This window comes from Physcomitrium patens, chromosome 11 (genome assembly GCF_059467195.1).
Source record: "Physcomitrium patens ecotype Gransden chromosome 11, ASM5946719v1, whole genome shotgun sequence".
Taxonomy (NCBI): Eukaryota; Viridiplantae; Streptophyta; class Bryopsida; order Funariales; family Funariaceae; genus Physcomitrium; species Physcomitrium patens.
Window position 1 is genome coordinate 5,924,499 of NC_143420.1, and position 16,598 is coordinate 5,941,096.

A 16,598-nucleotide genomic window follows, 5' to 3' on the forward strand; every position below is an offset into this window, starting at 1 on the left:
ATTAAGTCTTCTCGTACCGATCACCTTTAATAAATTCCTCTGTAGGGTACAGTTTCATCAAATTTGAGGGAAGTGTGCAGGTTCGATACAACCGGAGCTGAAGGTTCGATGATCAGAGCGACAGGCATTAAGAGTTGAAATTTTAAAAATCCTCTCGATGCGTCATAATCTGAAGACCATGAAAAGGACGACGGGGGTGTGTGTTCAATCTGTTGATTGGCTGTGACGGAGACAGAGGTTCCGTTATGACGGAACAGTGGCTACAAGAGGGGGTAAGGATGCCTTCAGAAGCTGGGGCCGGAATCTAAAACGAGATTAGATCATGAGAATTTCCACCAAAAAAAGGACCTGGAGAGAATCCTTGACAGCTAATACAATGGCACCAGCGAAACAGCAATTTTAGAAAATGAAAGCAGAAGAGACACAGAGACGACACTAGATTACAGCCAAGAGGAATCTTAAGAGAGAAGCCGTGGAGTGTGATTACAGATGAGGTGACTGATGGGTCGACAAACAGTTGCAGAATCTGAGATAATAATTTACAGATTACGGTAAAAATTTAAACAAAAGACAGTACGGGCTTTCATCACATTTGCACGCCAAAGAAAATCACATATGTTGGACATTTTGAGGGAGAGGCACTTGCATCTGGTAAGCTGCGAAAACCTGCTACATTAAATTGCGGGAACACCCAGTGTAAGAGTTTAATTTGGGGGATTTGGCAGGATGCGACAAGACACCTCCCTGCCCACGTACCGGGGAAGGGTGTGCTGCGAATAGACGTCGCCAAAGGCCGTCCATCCCATACAAGAATTTGAGCAGGGTCCCAAACCCTCCGCCCTGTCCACGGGTGACGAGCTTGTGGGCGAGCTTGGGGATTACGAAGACTACTCTATCAAAATTTACATACACAAGCACACCAACGACGAAACAGATGTGGATCGCCACTGAGGAAGATCGGATCGGCGACCAGCACTTGCTACGTGCAGTCAACCATGCACACCATGTTCCAAATTCGACACATTCGACTGCAGAAGTGAAGTAAAAATCCTACACAAATTCGGGGCCCTGCTCCCCGCCCGCTATCCCTCGTGAATGATAGTCCCCGCGGATGTTCATCAACAGGACACCATCGGTTCCAGGGCACCAGGTGTCCTGTAAAAGCGAATTTAACATACACGAAAGTTAGTCATACGTAGAACAGAAAATACATGATAAAGGTTAACAGGCCCTACAATGGGGAGTTTGTTGGTCGGAAGGCGAAAAGCTTCTTCACTATAGCATTGTACTGAAAAAAATTGGAACACAATGCGTATAATACAAAGGCATAAAGTAGTTGCCCTATACAATTCGGAGACCAGCGTTCTCGTGTACCTAGGAAAGTAATGCGCAAACGTTCCATGCCATCAATACCAAAGCCAACAGCCATGACGTCTGAAGGACATGAATTCCCTCGCTGTTGGAGTAAGGATGTTGAGTGGGGGTGATCAGACATCACCTAAAAATTCAGATCGAGTTATCAACAGCATAGGTGAAACTGCATCAATTTTCATCTTGAAAAACTTCTATACAAGAATCCAGGGTGCCACTGCAGTCATGAGGTAATCCACGAAGCCTGAACAGCTCATCCCATCACTTGTAGATATCCATGTGCGCCTTCTAAATGTCTTCCTTGAACATGCGCATCGTACCATTCTGAGCGCTTGAGTGGAGAATTCTCAACCAAGCTACTTGATCTTCAGCTCCCTTTCGCAGAGCATTCATTAGCTCTTATCGGAGGAGAAGACAATGAATGGGAAATAATTGCGGCTTCCATGATCTTGAGAAGCCCCAAAAGTACTGCCTTAACATAATCTCCAAAAGTCAAAATAGCTCACCCCCACTGTCCAGGACCTGCAGAAATGGTAGGCAGTGAATTTATATGGGATGTAGGCTCCAAACCAATTCGACATTGATCTGCGTCTGGGCTTGATACATGTTCAATCGAACGGTTTTGACTTCCATCAAGAAACGGACTTTCGGCAACGGCAGTGCCACAAACTGGTGTTTCCGATTGACCAGCACTCAATCCACTCTCACTATCACGGTGTTCGTCATTTCCTTGTAGACCTTGCTCGGGTGCCGAAACCAGGACTTGAGCATCAGTATGCTGACGATCTGATTGTGATGCTACAGATGTAGCAGCTTCTTGGGTACTAACAGAATCCGGTTCCTTCCCAGCAGCTTCTGTCACTCCAGATACCTGTAAGCTGTTTGTTGTACTCCATGCACCATACTGGCTCAACTTTCCTGACAGGTTAGTCATACCCGCCCACGGAACAAGCTGCCCGTCTGCAACGCTTGATGAAGCTCCTACTCGTCCAAATGCAGAAGGGAGAGATTCAGAAGACCTGAACCCCTTTGATAAGGTTCCAGTAGGAAATGTAACTGAGGTTGCCGGAGAAGATGTGCTAGGCTTGACAAATTCTTGCATTGAGCTTCCTGCAGTGCGTGGTACACTTGAGGGCAATGATGGTGGTTTGGATAGGAGGGATTGGCCAAATAACTTAACATCCCAGGATTTCACTTGCTCCGAATCGCTTGATAATGTGGAAGTAGTGCTCTGCGCAGCACCTTGCTGTTGACCAGAAGAAGTTGAATGCACTACACTCATCCGCTGATGGGAGTCATCTGCCACCATCTGCATGCTTCCCATACCTTCACAATCTGAATCAGTGTCACTGTCCTGAACATCAAGTGTCTTCGCATGGTTCTTCAAGAGTCCAGCTGTACTACCAGCTGTCACTGCGGGATTGGTGCCAATTCCTAGTAACAAAGAGTGACCCTGCTGATGCAATTGGATGTCTTGATTCCGTGAATTACACTGATTCTGAAAAACACCTTGAGATGGTGAACCTGCCAAATCTGACAAAGGCTTAGATATGGCTCCTCGAATAGGCTTCACTTTCAATATACCCCGTCCTTGCGGTAACTGCTGCTGCTGGAAATGCATGTGATTATGAATCCCCATCTCTTGATTCTGTGCTAGAGCCTGTTGGTGCTGTAATTGTTGTACAACTTGATGCAGCTGTTTCCAAATAAAGGTGCGATGGTCAGAATTTACTTCAATAAAATTGTGAACATTTTTCGTTCAAAACTTGCTATGGCATACACGTGCATCCAATTTTAAAAAGATATTACCTTCTTTTCAAGAGGCCGCACAGCCTGCAATGTTTGCTGAGTTGCTTGTTGATGCTGCGGTAGAAGTGCTTGTGGAAGAGCAGCTTGTTGTTGTAAAAGAAGTGCCAGCTGCTTCTGAAGATGTTGCTGCTGAGCAAGCATCTGCAATATACAAATAATTTCTGTTATCAAAATGTAACCCATATTATGGATCTAAAATTTCGAAATTTCAGCCAAGGTTACATGCAAATTATAGATATCTCAATGCAAGACGCAGTGAAGTTAATGACAAATATTTATTCAGGCAAAGTTCCAGAGAAGATAGAAAACAGGCAATGTACCAAATTTACCTGTTGCACTTGCTGAGCAACCTGATGAATGGCTGCTGGTGGCCCAGCTTGTGGTACCACGCCTTGAGATAGTCCCTGGAGGTCAGGATCACCTGTCATTGATAAACCTGGATCAGAAAACTGCTGCAATACAACATCCCCATGATGAGAACGAGTCGCAACTGGGTTCGGTAATGAGGGCCTCTCTCCAGGTCGAAAGACTTGATGTCCATCCTGTGTAGTCCCCTGCAAAATAAGATAGATTCACATGTAATGCTTACCTTTACTGCACCAATTCAAATTCTATGATACGTTCTTCTCACATATTAGTACGTGATAAACCCAAAGAAATAATTTAATCTAAATCGGACTCTACCACAAAATCAAGAGGTAGAGATTCATAATCACATGCACTCCCAGCTGCTATGGGTACCGTTACGATGGTGTATCTTGAAAGTCAATCCCAAACAGGCGACTAGATGGAAGTACCTGGGAGTAGTTCGAAGTAGGCATTTGACGAACTGAGTGCATCCCATTGATATTTAGGGTATCCTGACCAACTGGTTGACTAGGAAAAGAACCAAAACGAGCTGCATACGGAAGGATGTCAACCCCAACACCAGCGGTTCCTGAAACTGATGAAGAACCAAGTAGACTATCTTCTTTATGATTACTATTATCGAACTCAGGAGGAGCCACATTGCCTCTGACCTTCTGTTTCAAAGGTAGTGCCAACTCTGCAGCTTTCCTTGTTGAATCGAACTCGTCAGCTTTGCGCTTACGATTTCCTACGTCACTCCGAGCCACATTCAAAAGCTTGTCAGAAGCAGGCAACCTTGATCTAGCTTTGGAGTTCTGAAAGTAGGTCTTGATCTGAGTCAATGATTTCGAAGGTAAACTCTCGTGCAGCAATGCCCAGTCTTTGCCATGTTCTTGCAAAATCACTGCAAACTTCTCCTTTTCTTCTTGCGTCCACGAAGTAGGTTCTCTCCGAGGCTTTGGCTCTCCGCCTACCACCTCTCTACTTTTTCTCCCAGTGTGGGCATCAAGCATATCTTGAGGTCTTTCCCTGGTAGTTGGTTTGCATGATACTGTAGGATTCACCCTCTCCTTTAATTGTCGAGAGTTTCTTTCAGATGTCAAACTCAGGTTGACCTCCATTACAGAATGCGACGGAGGAGATGAAGTCGGTAGGCGAGCTGATTGCGATCGCGAGAATACACTGACAGGCGAAGATTTAGTACAAATCTTGGCCTCGGATTTGCTTTTCTTTAACCCTGGAGCATCTGCTGACATTTCAGACATTCCAAGTAAGGCGGCTGCTGCTTGATCCACAACAATATCGCTTTCAGTCTCAGCACCAACCTGATAGCTGTCATCCGATTTAGTAGCTTCACTGTCGTTCTCTTCCTCCTGCCTTATCCTTGCAGGAAGTACTGTGCAATTGGAAGGATCAACTTTTAAGAGCTCATGTGCAAGCTCTTCACTTTGTGTCAATGATTTCTCATTAGAAAATAGGTCCTGTGCTGTGCACTCCGACTTCTCTAGCGTGATTTCTTCCATCACTGCTGCTGCATCAGCAACCAAGCTCAAATCTGACATGTCATTCGTTAAACATTTTGACTGGACTTTGAGGCTCTCTAAGGTGCTAACGGCTGCAGCCGTATCACTGAGCTCCTCCACAGAGTGAGCCAAAACTCCAGCAGAAGAGTCCATCTGCATATCCTGCCGAGTCCAAATTTTCCACGTCATATTGCGGTATAAGATCTGAAGGACATATCAGGCAACAATACTGCAGCTTATACTTCAACCAGCAAGAGATATAATTCAATTAAAAAAATTCTAATCTTAAGTATAAGCCTTTAAACTTATCAAGTGGTAAAACTAGGAAGAAAAGAAAAACTTTAACTGCACAAAGTGAAAACCCTCACCTCAGCGGAGCTGATCAGCTTCGCCTCTTGCACAAGGTCTGCTTCATGTCTAAAACTTTGCATCAACATAGCAGCAGCTTCATTGGCTTCAAACTGCTCCACCAACTCATCAAGCCCAAGACGCTTCCTGGTCTTACTAAAAAACGCTTTGCATTGGCTTAGATTTTTTGAACCGACATGCGAAGCAATGAGGCGGAAATCCTTCCCATATGTTGCCACTGCACTGGTAAAAAGCTCTCTTTCTTCATCCGTCCATTGTGAATCCTGAAATCAAAAATCACAGATAATATACATTTCAATAATCACACAAGTATAATCATTTCTATAACATTTATCTTCAATGCTGACAGACGCCTCCCTACACTTAGTGAGGTAGCCATAGCAAGTCAGATTAAGATAAGAACAAAGCATTGAGATCTCAACAAAAAAAAACAAAAAAACAAAACAAAACAAAATTAAAAACAAACAAACAAAAACGTAATTTGAAGAAGCACGAACTTGAGAAAAATTATGCTGATGTAAGTCCACAACCCTACATTCAACATCTAATACAAAAATAGATATATGATTCATATGATGCAGATTCTAAACACCAACCTCTTGCGCAGCTGCCCTGGATGACAGGCGTCGCAAATGTGTGCTCCGTGTACCCTTTGGTCCAGCAGGATGCCGTTCAGAGAGAAAACACCTAGTCGTTGAAAGGCCTCTTCCTACCCTCTCCTTCACAGAGCTTCTGCCATTCCATTGATCCGTTACCGGAGCAGGTGTAGAACTAACACTGCAAGGAGTGCTCATCAGACTTGACGTAGCTGTCTCAACAGTGGCTATCTCAGCTGTAGCTCCAGATGGAAGTACCACTTCAGGCACCTCACTTTCCTTCAGATTTAGCCTTGGAATATCAGCACCAGCTGGCACTGGCAAAGGACCATTTGAAAGTGTTGTAGGTTTGGCATGCTCCAAGACCGGGCTATTAATTTGAGATAGTTTCGTATTCATGTTGACTACGTTAATAGCCTCAAGTCTGGCACAATTTGCTTCATGATTCCGTTTGATCCCTGCCGAAGTCGGCGTAAGAAACGTAGAACTTGTCTTGGTGTGGTCACCTCGATCTTTAGAATGCACACCCTTCTTAGATTTGTCAAAGTCTTCGGACTTATGATTCCGGTAGTAATATTCAATACAATCAGCTGTAGTCTTGTACTTTAAGTTAGAAGCAATCTCTTTGAAGCTTTTGCGATGAAGTGCGAACTTTTCAGCAAAGATCTTCTTCTCTTCGGTTGTCCATGGATTAAGGATCTTACGCTCCATCTCAACAGCAACAGGATCCTCCACAAGCGCATTTCTACTCACAAACCTACGAGAAGCGCGTTCCTTCTCATCCAAGATCATGGCTGGCATTTTCAAAACCGGACAAAAAGCTTCCACATGAGGATCTTTCATCAACTTCTTCATAGCCTCCGCAGCCTCCGATTCAACATCCAGCCTGCTCAAACCTGTCAAAAACACGAATTGTTAGATTGAAACAAAGATACAATAAGTCAAAATAGCTGGAGTGAAAATGATATACAATTAACGCCTCATTGTTCAACTCCGTCAGAAAAGGCTTTCAAATGTCCAAATCGACACTTACTGAAAGGACGCAACCGCAAGGAAGACCGTTGGCTTGGAGGTCCATGATTGCTACGCCTCTCAATGTCCCGTCTATCAACTGCTTTAGGACGATTCTTTCTTTCAAAAAGCCCTTTTTGTTCTCGCTTCCAGGCCTCCTTAAGAGCTCTAAACCTCAAGGTTAAGACACGTTCTTTGAATTTGCAGAAGTGGTGCCTCTCAGCTAGCTTCCTCAGCAACCTATCCTGTATGTTCTTATGAGTTTCTATGTTACGTTGCCAGACAGGTGCTTCGGTGGGGGAGTGGTACAACTGCTGTTGAATGTCTCCTGTAAGACTGAGTGGAAGGAGGTGTACAAAGGAAGCTCCAGCCAAGCGAGCTTTCTCTTTATTCTCCATCAGAAAAGAATCTATCATCGATAAATCACACTCCAGTCGTAAACTGCGCCTTGGAACTACTTCACTGCCAAACTGATTCTTGTAATAATCCGGTTCCTCTGACCCAAGACTCTGTGCCATGCTTCCACTCAACTCACCTCCGATTACTTCGTCATTGTCTACAATCATTGATTCTAGAGGCACACCTGACTGCATCAATTCAAGTGACATACCTCCGATGCCCTTGTCTGTGTCTAAGATCATTGGTTCCGGAGGCACATTTGCAGACACCGTTTCAGGTGCTACACCTCTTACATCCTTGGCTTTTTCTACAATCGAAGGTACACCTGCAGACATCAATTCATGTGGCAAACTTCTGACGTCTTTGTCTTCACCGATTGATTCGGGTAGTGCCTCGACAGGCACCAATTCCATCACGAGTTTGACGTCCTTGACCTCATCTGTTGAGTCGGATATTGCCTCGACAGGCACCAATTCCAACACGTCTTTGACGTTTTTATCCTCATCTAAATCCATTGATACGGGTGGTGTTCCTTCAGACATCAACTCTACAACGAAACCCTCTGGCACGGAAGTCATGCTAGATTCTCTTGATAAGAACAATCCTTCTTCAGTTTCTTTACGCTCGCAAAGGGCAGGTATGGTGATAGCATCTCTTTCAGAATGAATTGGTGACTTCTCGAATCTAGTCGACACTGAAGTCGGAGAAGACTGAGAGGAGGAAAGACACACCATCTTCGCATCAACAGAACACTGGAGGGACTCTGTCAATGAAATAACATTTTTGGGTCTATCCTCTATAACTTCTTCACGCATTTCAACAAGTGAAGAACTTTTCATTAAATCCCCACCCCTTACCTCATTCTCTCCCACCACAACAGATGAGACGAGACTTTGGTCCTTTCCTTCCAGTGATTCATGTTCTTGCAGCACTGGTAGTGTCACGTCATCGTGCTCTGTTCTATTCTGACTGCCTTTCACCAAGACGTGTGATACAGGATCCTGAGCATTCGGCTCCGACACTTTCGTATCATTAGGAAGTGCAGGTTTACTGTCGCTCATCTCTTCTCTTGTACTATTAGCACAATCTTCCAACAAGAGAGGCGGTGCAGGACTTTGCTCAAGTCCGAGAAGCTCTTCAGATAGAGCAGCCTTCTTTTCATCCTCCCCTTTTATTCCCATACCATCTCCATACAAAGCACAGGAATTTTTATCTTGGCCACTTCTCTCCCGTCCTCCGCCGTCTCTCCACAGGATAGACTTATTCTCACTCTTCTCTTGCTTTTCAAGACAATCAGTTATACCTTCCTTGTCCTCTTGTTTGTTTTCATAATGCACCCCTGGCATAGGACGCTTTTTATGTAAGTCTAGGGACGCATCCAAGCTTCCCCCGCTGGGAACTATTTCTGAACGCTTTTCGTCCAACATGTCCCTGTTCTCCTCAAATTCTTCAACGTGCCGATGAGCCTCACTTTCTGCATCTTTTTTAGTATCATGTTTTTCGACAGGAGGAGATACGTCATCAGTATCTCCAACTTTCTTCTCATACTTTGCCAACCCCTGACCCCAACCAAGGCGTGGACGCTTAGATGGGGATGGATGGTCGGAATCGTGGTTAGAAGACAATGTAGTAGCATAATGAGAGTCATGTCCGGAACTCAATAACAGAGAGCCTCTGCTTCCATGCTCTCCGAAGTTCTTATTTCCAAACGCAAAACTGGAATGCCTCGCAGTAACACCAGAGTGGCTTCTTTCCCGGCGCCATCCGTTGGTAAAACTTGAATCTCTACCATGGCCTTCATACTCTGCACGGGAGCCATCACGGTTTCCAGTACCATACCTTTCAAACCTACTCAAATCGGATCTCTTGTCACCTACACTCCAATCCTTTCCACTGCCAAATTGTGTAACACTAGATCGATCAGAGATAGAGCTTATAGCTCCATTAAACGACCGCTCACGTTGTATCATGCGACCAGAATCATCACCACTACGCCCACCTTGACGATAGTCTCTGTCCCTAATCGCAACAATAGCAAAAGTCATAAAATGAGAAACAAAACATAACTCAACTACCTATTAAAAAATTAAATAACAATAAAAATAAAAATAAAAACAAAACAGCAATGAAAAACTCAATGCTGCGCTGCTACAAAATGCACAGGCAAACATTTGAAGGACCAAGACATATTTAAAGAAGCCAGAATCTGGTAAGGATTTTGAGGTATAGGATGAAGTTGTTGGCCAAAATAAGAACTTCACAAATGACACAGATATCGAGATTTGAGACATGATAGAAATTTGACCCTTACCTGTCTCGTTCTCGGTCATCCATAGCGGTGAGCCCACGAATTGAGGAAAAAACACGCTCGCTACCAAACGTGGCACTCCTAACGCGACGCGGCTCATCCCGTTCTGATCGTTCATCCGAACGTCGTTGCTCTCTTTCTTCCTTTCTATCCCTATCATCATTTCTTCGCAGCTCTCGGTCTTCTCTCTCCCTACGTGTTTCGTCTGATTTTCGGTTATCCCTTGTAGGACCATGCCAGCTCGAATTTCCGCTGTCATGGTCATCCCAAACATTGTCAAACCTACCTCTCCAGGCCTCGAGCCGACCTCTGCATTCAACAAAACAACCTGGTTACCATGCATCCCACGCTCACGCATTTGTCAAAAAATTCGATACAATAGAAATTATGTTAAGTGCTAATATCAGATACATTGTACTTACATAAATCTTCTAACTCGGGATTGTTTGTCATTTCTTAAATCAATACATCCCAAAGTAGGCAGGTCAAAATAGAAACTGATACGTAGACTTGACCAGTACGGCATCTAAACCTAGAAGAGTTCTTAGAAAATCTCGAAAAAACGAATATGAACTGTAGTTGGTGTCGGAACCATGTTCTTACATATACCTGATCACTTTCTTGCCAATTGGAGGTGCAGTTCTGCAGCAGAGAAACAAATTAAATCAGCATTAAAGGCTTCTTATGGAAGCACCCGAGATTTTGTGACCCAGTTTCCACAATTGTAGTAGTATGCTTCTTCTTACAAACTTCATAACACGCTTATGCTTGATGGCAACTTGACAGGACCAAAAATAGCTAGTCACATGTTTAAACTAAGAAGTAAAGTAGACAGAGATAATAGCAAAGCCTTGAAGGAACGTGACATTGCACCATTCACGTTGCAGTCACGACAATAACTCAGTCTTATTCTCGCACTGACCAACGTATACTCACCTAATTAAGTTTGCAGACTTGGGCTGCACTGAACTTGAAAAAGGTCCCGATCTCACCCTACTGATCCGTTCTCCTGTCTACAAATCCCAAAAGACACAGAAAAGAACACAGCAAACCAACAGTCGTCCATCAACACTTCGAACCGATACAAAAATAGCGCAATGAGCCGCGAAAATTAAACAGAATATTTCAAACGCACGGTTGTAGTGGTAGAGTCAGCTAATGATCAAAAAGCTATGTAAAGAAATCAGGGTTTCTAAACCACCGATAAGATTCCGTTGCATTTCACAGCTTCCAAAATACTTACATCATTTGTCGCCTCAGCCATGACAGAATGAATTGTAGCAGGCAATTGCATTCTGTCACACGAAGGCTCATGACAAAGTGCTCGCTGAGCCAACGGGGACATACAATGCAAGCCTGCTTCCATTTTTCCTTCTCTCACTGGAAAAACTTGAGGCTGTGAGACCTCCTTGACTTCTTTATCCATAGCAAAGTCCAATAGTTTAGGAACTATAACTTCGTCATATCGAATCTAAGAAGAATCAAACGTTGGATTAGGAATTATACACAGAAAGAACAATTCAAGAACTCTTCACACATTATACGACAAGAGAAAGTTTACAACACATCATAGGCTTTGGCACTTCGCAGCTTCAAAATAGAAAAAATACTACGGAGCGTAGTTCCTCGCTTTTTACGCATGACTGTGCAGATTGCATACACTTGAAATAATAGAACACATTCCAGAACCAAACGCATATCATAAGTGTATCGTTTAACATCCTTTAATCATACACAAGAATAATGGTAATACTTGCTTGTTCTATCGTAGTCTCAACCCGCAAGAACCTAAAAAGTTTCAAAGAGAAACTATGAAGATAAAACATGAAAGATTGTCCACAACTCATAGATGCTACTACTTAGAAAGTAACAAAGCTTGAAGTGATCATGGAACAGAACTGACTTACATAATATTAAAAAACCCTCCAAAAGCCTCCTAGCATATCTCGGATGTGTCGATCTCATCGTTCCTGTAAAACCAAGTTGCCACTAGCCGTCACTGAAATATGTCATACTGCATGACAGATGGACCTTATGAACTTCTTTGTAAGATATTCGTGGAAGGCTCTCGTAGACAACTCGGCCCTGGCAAGTGACCCAGCAAGTTTAATCATATCCAAACTGTGCGGAAGTTTGAATAGCGCGTGAAAAGCATATTTTTTTTTTAAAGGTGTCGGTAGTAAACCTAAAATCAAGAAAGGTGGAATCAGACAAAATTTCTATAATCCAAACTATTGCTGCAGTCATCTCTTTTCTCACTTCTGCATTTCCTTGCAACATACTAGCTCCTGCCTAAAATCAAGATGCGTTTTGTTATTCCGGGTAACAATCCTGAGAAAAGAATCGCAGCGTGGCTTTCCAAAAAGAAGTCAAAAAACAAAAACAAAAACAAACACGAAAACAAAAAAAAAAACAAAAACAAAAACAAAAACAAAAAAAACGAGCAAACAAACAAACAAAAAAAAGAAAAACAAAAAACAAAAAATCGTGAATACTGCCTGTTTGAGGTCCCATGGGACCACTAAATCACCATGAGTATGCTCACATACTGAAGCTTTAATAGCAAATGCTGCAAACATGAATATAGAAGCCCGAATTGTAATCCACCCTCTCCAAATTCGGACCTACCAGGTATGAAATATTGAGGTTACTAATAGGGTTGCACAAAGTAGAGTCTCGCATCCTGAAGTATTTTCTTCCACACCAGGCATGACGTCAATCATAAGCACGCATTCACCAGGGATCTTTGCTACGGCTGTTCAGAGGAGAGGACGTTGTGAAATATCTTCGCGATGCATTCTTCTACCAGATACTAAATTCGAGCAAGTTTTCGCCTTCGTTGCAAACATAACACAACCTTCAAAATTCATCCACCCAGTTGCAGGTATATATCTAACTGTAAAAACCTTCTACAACATATCCCACCTTTGTCAAAAAAACAAACAAATGAACATACCAACCAAAATAAATAATTAAGTAAACAGATTTCAGGGTTATAAACCGTGCGAAATCTATTCGTTTCACTGCAAGCTCCCGAAATCTTTGTCCTGTCAGGTTGAGGTCTGAGAGGCTTGTCTAGGTCTTAGACTGGTTCTAAAGTCTTAAACTAGAGTCGAATCGTACCGAAAATCCCAATCTTTCATAGCGCTTTAACACACGCACACCTCGTCGCTGTTTGGTGCCATCTCGGCCATAGTCACTCAATGACATAATACAAGGCCCGATAGAATTCCCAAGCCGAAGCTCCTACAACTAATTTCCCACACCATGACTCTTCTCATGCCACGAACCATCCTCTCTCACCAATCATCTCCTCCACCAAATCTGATTGTCTGCAACTCTCAACAGCGCTCTCTCAACTGATAGGACAAACCTTAAAAGCTATCCTGTTCACTTCAGTTCCAGCCGCTTCACATAAGGTGCCGAAGCGTTCACTCATCCTCATCTCCCGCTCACCAAAACACTAGTTCCCAATTTGTCCGGATTCAACCACGACAACTAAATGCCAACAATTAAAGCCAGCGCCCGATCACTTGAGACTGCACTCTAAGCTACCATTTGCCATAATAAACCTAAAAGCATGCCCTCAGGGTCTCAGATTTTAGCCGAGGAGGTCCATTCAAGCAACAATACCCAGGAGAAATCTAAACTTCGGCATCCGCTTCGCTTAGAAGCCACACTTCTCAAGAGGAATTCACCAAAACCTCAAACCTGCCTAATAAAAATCAAACGCCTGCACTTACACTTCACACCACCGTAACAAAGAGCGCGACGCACTCACCTCAGTGGCCAGGAGTCAAAACCCTACGCTCCCAAAATTGCTCGCGTTCCTCGACCTCCCACCCCAGCACAATCCACCCTCACACCTCCCCGCCCCACTCTAAGAAAATCCTAGAAATGTTCCCATTACACTGCCGCGACGAGAATTCACACAACGCCATCGGTAATACCACTGCTCTCGAATCGTCGTTCTCCGTGGCGATGAACTCAGTTCCGCTCCCTCTTCTCCTTCCTGGAGCCCTGGAATGTGCCCCCTTCCCCCCGCATTCACGAGCTGCCCACTCATCCACGCACCGCGCTGGGCGCGGGCCGCCCTGCCCGGCCCGTCGTCATGCGAATCCGGGTGACGCGATCCCAGGCTAGGGTTCCCTGGCAACCTGCGGGGAACCCGGTTGGCTGGAGGTGAAGGAAGTCCTGTTCGCGCCTAGGGTTTGGAGGGAAGCAAGGAGCCCGGGTTTCACCTCCCCCCCCCCCTTTCTCTCTTTCTCTTTCTCTCTGTTTCTCGGATGATGAGTCAGTGATGACGGTGATCTGGGAGTGGCCAATGGCGTGGATCCGATCGGAGTGCCTCGATCGATTGAGCTCGCGCTCCCTCCCTCTCCCTCTCCCGGGCTGGGTTCCTTCCGGGCTCCGGATGCTGTGGGGCCTTCAAATTTAATACCCCCCCTCCCCTTCCCCCTTCCTTTCCCTCCCTTGCCTTTCCTTTTTCCTTCCCTTTTCCTTGCCTTTCCTTTTTCCTTCCCTTTTCCTTGCCTTTCCTTTTGTCCTTTGCTTCCCCTTGCCTTTCCTTTTTCCTTTGCTTCCCCTTGCCTTTCCTTTTTCCTTTGCTTCCCCTTGCCTTTCCTTTTGTCCTTTGCTTCCCCTTGCCTCCTCCCTTCTTCATACAGTCCTTGTGTTGAGCATCTGCTTTGGCATGGTTTGGCATGCTCACTCTCCCTCCCTCCATGATGGCCCCCCTTCTCTCTCTTTCTCCATTGCAATCTTGGTACTCTCTTACTTGTTGTTGTGGTACGTGTTCTTTACTTGGGATAAATATATATATATATATATATATATTTATATTCATATTCATACATCCTTTGGCTTTGATGATGAATCCCACCCTTCATTTCTTTTTTGAAAACATTATTTTTTTAATTTGATATTGTTTTTCATGTCCATCAAAAAATAAAAAATAAAAAAAAAATCATAAATGTAAGAATAAAATCCTATAAAATCTCCCTCTTACTAATACACTCTTATTAAAAAAAATTCTTCTTTGTTCCATACCTATATATCAGGAAATTGCTACTAAATTATAAAAATGAAAATTAATACTTTAATCAGTGGAAATTTCTGAAGCATTGATATGTAAATTCCTCAAGATAAGGACAATAATTGTTGGAAAAATAGATAATCCTTCAAAAGTCATAGATTGTGATCAAAATAAATATAATACTTCATTACAAAATAACATGAACATGATTGACAGGATGATATACAACTATGTGACTTATACGGGAAAAACATTATGGGTTTTATCATGAAAGAAGAACAAAGAATGCAACTAGCAATTGAAGAACTACCATGAGTCAATGACTACAAGTCTCACACGTTGTTTTGTGCCATATAATCACTCTCTTTCCCCCATTCTGTTGCTACCTTAGTTGCAAATATAGAAAAACTAAAAATATGTTGTATATTATCCAAATCAGTATCCACTTTTAGATTGATATCTAACTATTGTTTGCTTTTAAAATAATATTAATATTAATATTAATAATAAATGTATACATTCCATTATTTATATGCAACCAAAACTTCTAACATTCTATACAATTTATATGTTTATTATACAACAATGTTTTGTTCATAAATTTATTATATAACATAACATAATTCATGTGTATATAATTTAGTTAATTTTTTCAAAGTCTTATTTGCTTTGGTTTACAAATACTTAATAAATAATTCTTAATCACAGTGTATCGGAGCATCAGTTTCAATACTTAAAAAGATAGAAATGCATCAACCATATACTATTATTGTAAATTATTGTATCCACCATTTGAGTTGGGACAATAGAGGATAAACTTAGGAAGTATATATCCAAATTTGTTTCCTTAAAAATATTGAATCAAGCTTGGTAGTGAATGTCATGTCTCTATCAATTTGTGAATGAGTTTACAATCGTGCTAAGTTTTTAGTCACTGTAAAAATAATTTCACAACAACAAAATAATCTTGAAATACAGTCAAGGACCTTTAACAGTAACAATACTCGAGATGCACTAGATTATTTAGCAACAAGAAAAACAACATGCAACACTTTGGTCAGTAGAATCTGATGACAAATTTTATTTGAAATATTGGAGAATTTACAAAAGATAAAAAGACATAGAAATTTAACTTATTTAATCAAATGTCAGGGGCAAATGTCCTACAAGTAACCAATTGTGTATATATATATATATATATATATATATTACAGCTTTAAACTTTTGGAACATTTAAATTAATGCTAGTAAGTATAAATAGACAAATGTTCTTAATAAGGTTCAAATATTAAACTATTTGCACGTTAAGAAATTGCACCCAGCTTTTCTGAATAATAAAAGAAAAATGGACTGAAAAAATAAAATCAAATCAAATCAATTAATCCTGCATGCCATATAGAGTGTTGCCACAAAGGATTTGAATAATAGATTCGAAGAATGGCAATGTGCATGATGAATTTATAATCAGCGTGTATTAATCTAATTTTAAGAATGAAAAAATACATGTTTCTAGTGTGTTTCTATTATGTTGAAATGGTTGGATTTTATTTGAATTTGATAATTATTTCAAGATTGCAAAATTTTGTTGTAGGAGGAATACAATAATGTAAGAGCAAAATTTTAAAGAGGCCAGCAATATGTTATTGAAATGTATGTGCAATTTTTCATATCCATATCATGTATTATTTTTTTATCTATGCATTTACAATGTCCTTACTTAATCTTAAATGATTAAAGAAAATCTAAAATTATATTTAAAGAATTGTGTGTGAAATCATATATATATATATATATATATACACATGTTTGTTACTGATTTTTATTTGAAA

At 41.9% G+C, this 16,598-nt stretch overlaps 1 protein-coding gene and 1 long non-coding RNA gene across 5 annotated transcripts; both read right to left on the reverse strand.

The window, feature by feature from the left end:
- Nucleotides 1-646: 646 nt before the first annotated feature.
- On the reverse strand, nucleotides 647-1,516 carry LOC149988123 (uncharacterized). The gene is made up of 2 exons (XR_016505422.1): nucleotides 1,375-1,516; nucleotides 647-1,155 (listed from the first exon to the last, which is right to left on the reverse strand). It is a non-coding gene; the product is annotated as an uncharacterized LOC149988123 (long non-coding RNA).
- LOC112288212 (uncharacterized) lies at nucleotides 1,245-13,700 on the reverse strand. Of its 4 annotated transcripts, none has more exons than XM_024532184.3 (13): nucleotides 13,516-13,700; nucleotides 11,642-11,704; nucleotides 10,978-11,205; nucleotides 10,671-10,747; nucleotides 10,344-10,376; nucleotides 9,738-10,043; nucleotides 7,050-9,445; nucleotides 6,017-6,912; nucleotides 5,420-5,683; nucleotides 3,978-5,213; nucleotides 3,510-3,734; nucleotides 3,181-3,321; nucleotides 1,245-3,067 (listed from the first exon to the last, which is right to left on the reverse strand). In XM_024532184.3, the coding sequence occupies exons 3-13, from the start codon at nucleotides 11,158-11,160 to the stop codon at nucleotides 1,874-1,876; spliced, it is 6,951 nt and encodes a 2,316-aa protein (XP_024387952.1). In that variant the 5' UTR covers nucleotides 11,161-11,205; nucleotides 11,642-11,704; nucleotides 13,516-13,700; the 3' UTR covers nucleotides 1,245-1,873. The 4 variants fall into 4 exon arrangements, with proteins under 4 accessions (XP_024387952.1, XP_024387953.1, XP_024387949.1 ...); XM_024532185.3 differs by having other exon boundaries at nucleotides 7,050-9,439; nucleotides 10,338-10,376; XM_024532181.3 differs by having other exon boundaries at nucleotides 10,338-10,376.
- Between the last annotated feature and the right edge of the window lie 2,898 nt (nucleotides 13,701-16,598).

Coding starts and splice junctions, on each gene's coding strand:
- LOC112288212 (XM_024532181.3), bottom strand. CDS start 11,160: ATGGATAAAGAAGTCAAGGAGGTCTCACAGCCTCAAGTTTTTCCAGTG. Junction 10,748..10,977: donor TGGCTGAGGCGACAAATGAT/GTAAGTATTTTG, acceptor TGGGATTTGTAG/ACAGGAGAACGGATCAGTAG. Junction 10,044..10,337: donor AAGAAAGTGATCAGGTATAT/GTAAGAACATGG, acceptor TGTTGAATGCAG/AGGTCGGCTCGAGGCCTGGA.